The 6,211-nt window shown below is 53.0% G+C and overlaps 1 protein-coding gene across 1 annotated transcript; it reads right to left on the bottom strand.

Annotated features, from left to right (window-relative positions):
- Positions 1–988: 988 nt before the first annotated feature.
- Positions 989–3,224, bottom strand: CAMP (cathelicidin antimicrobial peptide). The gene is made up of 4 exons (XM_060630941.3): positions 2,951–3,224; positions 1,968–2,075; positions 1,759–1,830; positions 989–1,191 (listed from the first exon to the last, which is right to left on the bottom strand). Exons 1-4 carry the CDS (start codon positions 3,146–3,148, stop codon positions 1,054–1,056), a joined length of 516 nt encoding a protein of 171 aa, XP_060486924.1. The 5' UTR covers positions 3,149–3,224; the 3' UTR covers positions 989–1,053.
- Positions 3,225–6,211: the final 2,987 nt, after the last annotated feature.

The raw sequence follows: 6,211 nt of genomic DNA, 5'->3' as shown, positions 1-6,211 counted from the left end.
GTGGAAGTAGTTTATTTGGGAGACAAACACAGAGAGCAGCAGCGGGAGTGTAAGGAAGTGAGACGGGGCAGGAAGAGAAGACAGAAGAGGGGGTGTTCATGAACAGGTCATTGCAGGGGCACAACCAGCTGGGGACCTGGGAGATGTGTAACACATCTTGGCGTGGGCCCACCCACGGAGTGAGGAAGAGAAAATATGTTTCCACCACTCCCACCAATTGTTGGTTGAGGCTGCTCCCTGGAATGCCTACTCCCAAGTACTTCCAGGCTGCCCTTAGCAAAGAGCTGCAGGTGCTTCGGGTCAGCTACAGAATGGCAAGTGGTCAAGACACGGACGTTGTCTGAAACACCCAATGCAACAGAGTGTGTCACCCTGCTTGTCTCTCCTAGCCAGAGCTCTTCAGCCCCCTGAGCAAGACTCTTGCTTTGAATGGTACAAAATGTTGGTGCTATTTGATCGCTAAACACAAGCCCACAACTTAAATCTGCTGCCCAGCTAAAGAAACAGTGAGTTTTCCCACGCCAGAGGAGATGCCAGAAGTGGTGGGCTTTTCCAGAGTTAAGATGTTGGAAGGGAACTGGAACTTGATGGGAAATGTACCAGCAGGCTGGCCTTAGAACCCAGCCAGCCATGAGACTGACCTGTGTCTCTGTGTTTAACAAAGTGGCTTTCACCTCCATAGGAGTAGGAACAGCTCTGCACATCCACACTACCACTGCACACAGGGTAGGTCTCCTTAAGTCACACTGGGTGTTCAAAGAGGCTGGTGGGAAGCATGTGATGGGCATGGGAGAAGGACCCTGAGAATGGAGCCACTTTTCCTGGACCTGCCACCTCACCCCGTGCCCTTCTGGGTGAAATAGCTGCTCCACCTTTGTGTTTTGCATGGACACACACACACACACACACACACACACGTCCTCCCAGAATTCAGGATTCAAGTCATGGTAAGTGGGAGGAGACAGAAAAGTACAACTGAAGACTTGAGGAAGTTGCTTTCACAAAAATTTATTTTGCAGGGTCCGGAAGCCTGAGCCAGGGAAAAGCAGACCCTTAGGCCTCTTGCCTGGGGCGAAGATTGCTAAAAAAGTCACGGATTCTCTCGCCAATTTTCTGAATCTTCTCACCAATCTTCTGCCCACCTCGTTGGATGAGCTCACCCAGCTGGCCCAATTTGCTGACTTGTAGAATCTGTGCATCAGAAGGAAGCAGTTTCTTTGTGGGGGCTGGACCCAGGGTCAAGACAAGACCCCTCCCCTCCTAGACACCCCCCTTCTTGGGCCATCCCAGTTCATCCTCTGGCTGCAACCTTTGGAGTATGTAGTTGATTGAATCGCCACACCCACAAACAGATGAGGAAACTGAAGCCCAGAGATAGCAAGGGGCTTCCCAGGGTCTCACAGCTGAAAGCGTATTACTCTAAGTTGTTCTCAAGCTTTATCAGGAGTCAGAATCCCCTGGAGTTTGTTAAACTACATATTGCTGGGCCCCACCCCAGAATCTGACTCTGCAGATCTGCATGGGGCCTGAGAAGTTGCATTGCTAATAAATTACCGAGTTCTCACGGCCACACTTTGAGAGCCTGTACTAAGGGATCACAGAGCCTGTGAGGTCCTGGAGATGAGGCCCAGGTTGAGGAAGAAGCCCAGGCTAGGAGGGGCTTTCTGTGCCCTGGATGGGACAGTGGTTAATTGGCCCATAGGATGTTCTATGTACCACCACCCCATCAACCCCTGCAACCTACAGGGAGCCACTCACCGCATCACAGTTGATGTCAAAGTAGCCCCTGTTCTGGTCCAGGATGACTGTCCCTTCACACTGCTTCACCAGCTGAGAAGAGGAGGCTCCAGGTCAAATTGGAACCCCTACGCCATAACCTCCCAGCCTCACCCCAGTGCCTGGAAATATTCCCAGGAGGCCTCTTGTTCAGCTCATTTGGGGGCTTCTGCCAGAGCCCCCAGCCTCACCCCATCGTCCTTGAATTCACACTGCTCCAGTGGCCTCTGTGTCGTCTTGGGGCACACAGTCTCCTTCACTTTGAAACTCACAGGCTTCGGGGTGTTTGGATCCCCGTCCTGGTCAGGGAAGCAAGCAGGAAGACCAGACTCAGGCTCATGATTGCCTTCACTAATCTGTCTCCCTGCCCCATCCCGAGCCACCCAGCGAAGAGGGTAGCCTTACAACAGCCCCTGCTATGTGCCTGACACTGGCTCTGTGCTAAGGTACGGAGGTGAGGATGACAAAGCCCATTCCTGCCCTCACCAAGCTGAGAGAGCAGGAGAGGACCTCAGGAAAGCTCTAATGAATAGCACCTCCCCCTTAGGGAGCCAAGGGAAAGCAGGGGCCTCCTGGGGACAAAACATTGCCACTGGAATCTCAAGGCTGAGCAGAGCCATTCCAGGGAAGTCACATCCCAGGGCCAGTAACCCCACTTTTGTTCCTGGAACTTCCAGAAGCCTGAATGGGAGAGAGTAAGGGTGGGGGGCACCTCTTCACACAGTAGAGATACTTTTTTTTTTTTTAATTTTTTAAATGTTTATTTTTGAGAGACAGAGAGACAGAGCATGAGCAGGAGAGTGGCAGAGTGAGAGGAATACCCAGAATCTGAGGCAGGCTCCAGGCTCTGAGCTGTCAGCACAGAGCCTGATGCGGGGCTCGAACCCACGAACTATGAGATCATGACTTCAGCCAAAGTTGGATGCTTAACCGACGGAGCCACCCAGGTGCCCCAACATAATAGAGATTCTAAGGCAAGAAGCAGAGATTCTAAGACAAGAAGCACTCGCGCTGATGGGGGTAACAGCTCTGGGAAGGTCTCCTGAAAGAGGTACGATCACACTTAAGGGAGGGGGGTTCCTGACATGAACAAAATGTTAACAATGGGAGGGACAGTATGGCCAAGACTGGCTAGAGCAGAACCTCCCTCCCCTCCATCCCCTCCTCGACTCACTCCCTCGGGCTGTGAGTCCTGCTGAAAGAGACGGTAGAGATTCTTCTCTGAGGACCGCTGGTTGAAGCCATCCACAGCACGGAGCACAGCTTCCTCGTAGCTAAGGGTCTGGGGGGTGGCCGGAGTGATAACCAGGCCCAACAGCAGTAGCAACAGTGACCACCGCCCCAAGGAAGGGCTGTCCCTCTGGGTCTCCATGGTCCCCAGTAGGCTTCCTCCCCACCTGCAAGTCCCTCCTTTATGCCCAGCCTGGGCCTGATGCAAAGATCCAACCAGGAGCCTTCCTGACCCGCCCATCACAGCCGCCTGCCCGGATGTGGGCTCAGGCTTGCCTCACACCTACTGCTGTTGCCTCACAGGGCTTGCTGGGCAGTGGGCAAAGTCCACCTTATGTGCAACTAAAGAAATAGTTTCTCCATCTCCCTGACAATGTCTTGGCCTCTCCTGGGACCCACAGAGGCAGGTCATTGCCAGGGTTGCTCAAGAGAGTTGAGTCCTCCAGAAGAGAAAGGAAGACAGGCACCTACATCCTTCTCCCCAGATGGCCTCCTCAGGAATCAGGGTAATATAGTGTATTCACCATTCAATCTCCAGCTCTAGGCACTGCCTAGCACTCAGTAGGCACTCAGCTAATGTTTGATGAATGAATAATAGTAACCACCCCTCATCTAGAGCCTGACCCACCCAGTCAGTCCTTTCCCTTCCCCCATGGTCTTCTGTTAAGTTTCTCAACTTCCACATATGAGTGAAAACATATGGTATCTGTCTTTCTCTGACTGATGTATTTCACTTAGCATAATACCCTCCAGTTCCATCCATGTGGTTGCAAATGGCAAGATTTCATTCTCACTGCTGAGATATATAAATATATCCAAATTTATCATTTGGATAAATTCCTAGTAGTGCTATTGCTGGGTTGTAGGGTAATTCAATCTTTAATTTTTTGAGGAACCTCCACACTGTTTTCCAGAGTGGCTGCTCCACTGGTGCATTCCCACCAACAGTACAAGAGGGTTCTGCTTTCTCCACATCCTTGCCAACATCAGCTATTTCCTGAGTTGTTAATTTTAGCCACTCTGGCTAGTGTGAGGTGGTCCACCCAGTCAGTTCTAAGGGAGACCTTCAAGGCCACAACATCCTATTCTCTGGACCCAGCCCTCAACCAGTTCAGGCGCTCAGCTCTGTCTGTCTCCTTTTCCTGGGTTCTTTTCTGCTGCGTTTCTCAGTCTAAAAATGGCCCCAGCCACCATCAGATGTGGCCTGTTGCCCTGGCTCCTCACCACCTGAGCCTGGGAAAAGGTCATTCCCTCACCCACTTCTTCACTCTCTCTCACACTCAGGGCCACTGCAAGCTGACCAGACCTCGCTGGATGCGGTGGTTACTCTCAAGCCTTAGCTTTACCTATGCAGGCACTAATGACCCTTGCTCCATTGTCCCCTGATGCCACTCTCCTGGTTTCCCTCCCACCTCCTTGGTGCTCCTTCTCAGTCTCCTCCAAAGCCCCTCCTCTTAACATGAGGGCTTGCAGAGTTGTATCCTGGGATGCTTCTGTTTCCAGCCCTCACACCTCCCTGGAGACACCCCTCTCAGGGCACCAGTTGTCACAGACAGACCTTGTCTGCATCTCTGAATTCAAGACTCCCATGAACACCCCTGGTTGTCCCCAGGGCCACCTGGTCTGCTGTTTTGCTCAGTGCCACCGCATGAACCTTGAGATGAAAGCTTGGGGAGTGCCCCACCTGCTCCTTCTCCTGGGGATACTCCCTTCTGATCCCCCCCGACACACATACCCCTGTTCTGGTTCCTACCATCATCTTCTCTCCTCTGAAGTGTGATCATTCCTGCACATCCCAGGCACCAGGAAGCCATATAGACTCCAACTGCTCAGACCCCTCTGAGCCTCCTTCTCTTTCTCTACCTCTGCACCTGATGCTTGGCACACTCTTCACCTTGTGAAGACTTCCCTGACCTCCCACCAGACACAGCAACCTCCTCCTCTTTGCTTCCTCCAGGAAGTCTCCTCTGAATTGACCCCAAATGACTCCCTGTCCAGTGCTCTGGTTGAGACACCAGGCTGGGGTGGCCCATTCTGGGAGGGGGACGGGTGTGGAGAAAGCATAGCTGGGAGAAGTGATTAGCCAAAGAGATGGATGGGTCCAGAGGCCATGAGGCAAACGCTAGTCCCAGCTCTCCTGTGGAACAGCCATGAGGCTGTGAGGCCTGGGGTGGCTCTTGGCTCCAGTTGGTCCGTAGGACTCTTGGGGACTTGGGTGGGGCACCTCGGAAGGTGGCAGCCTGGATGAATGCTGCTGGTTGCGCACTCAGCCTTGGGAAAAGGAAGGAGAAACGGGCTTCTGTGCAACCTAGTTTCACAGTCCAGCTATTGCCCCACTGGCCTCTTGGTCAAGCAGGGCTTCACATCAGGGCCTTTATAGCAGTTCTGCCCAGACTCCACAATTCCCATTGTGCGCCTTTCTCTCACCTGAAGGACTGTACTGCCAGGAGACCTGGCATCATTTCCTAGCTGTGTGACTTTGAGCAAGTTACTTTGTTTTCCTGGGCCACGTCTTTAGGATGGGGATTACATGCCCTGCACTGCCCGCATGGGGGCACACGTGACAGTGGGTGCAAAAGTGCATGTTTACTGTCAAGTCCTGTGCTCCCAGGGCACTTCTGTGAGTGAGGTCAGGGTCAAGTCTCCTTGCTCTGCAATGACTCTAGTTCAACTGTCCCCCAACAGATACATGCACACATGCAAGTCTGGGAGCTGTGCCCTCTTTGCCAACAACACCGCCCACTGCCCCAGGCTCCTGTCACATTTCTACTCAGAGTCAGCCTCCCCAGGAGGTCTGTCCCAATATCACCCCCAGTCGGCATCCTCTACAATGCACCCCACACCCAATACCAGGGTGGGAGGCAACCCACCACCCTTACCTTTAGTCTCAGGCTAGTTCCCAGGATAGTCATGAAGTCCTGAGCTGCCCCCTCAGACTGGGACTCCCCAAGTCATCCCTTCTGTCCAGCCTCCCTGTGGTGAGGCTATACCTCCTCCCAGGCAAGGGCTTTGCAAATGTGACAAGTTTGTCCCACAGAGGACAAGACTCTCTATTCCCTTCAGCCCACAGGTTCCCCAGGGGATAGGACCCATTTCTTCTTTGAGTCTCCTCTCAGGACTCAGCACCGGGCTCTGCGCTCAAAGGAGTCCAGCAGCCAGCAGGTCCTGAGCCAGGTTCAGAAAACATTTGTCAAAAAAACCCAAA

Source organism: Panthera onca, chromosome A2, assembly GCF_046562875.1.
Source record: "Panthera onca isolate mPanOnc1 chromosome A2, mPanOnc1 haplotype 2, whole genome shotgun sequence".
Lineage (NCBI taxonomy): Eukaryota > Metazoa > Chordata > Mammalia > Carnivora > Felidae > Panthera > Panthera onca.
The sequence above is the reverse complement of the archived record's forward strand: the minus strand, read 5'-3'. Positions and strand labels throughout refer to the sequence as shown.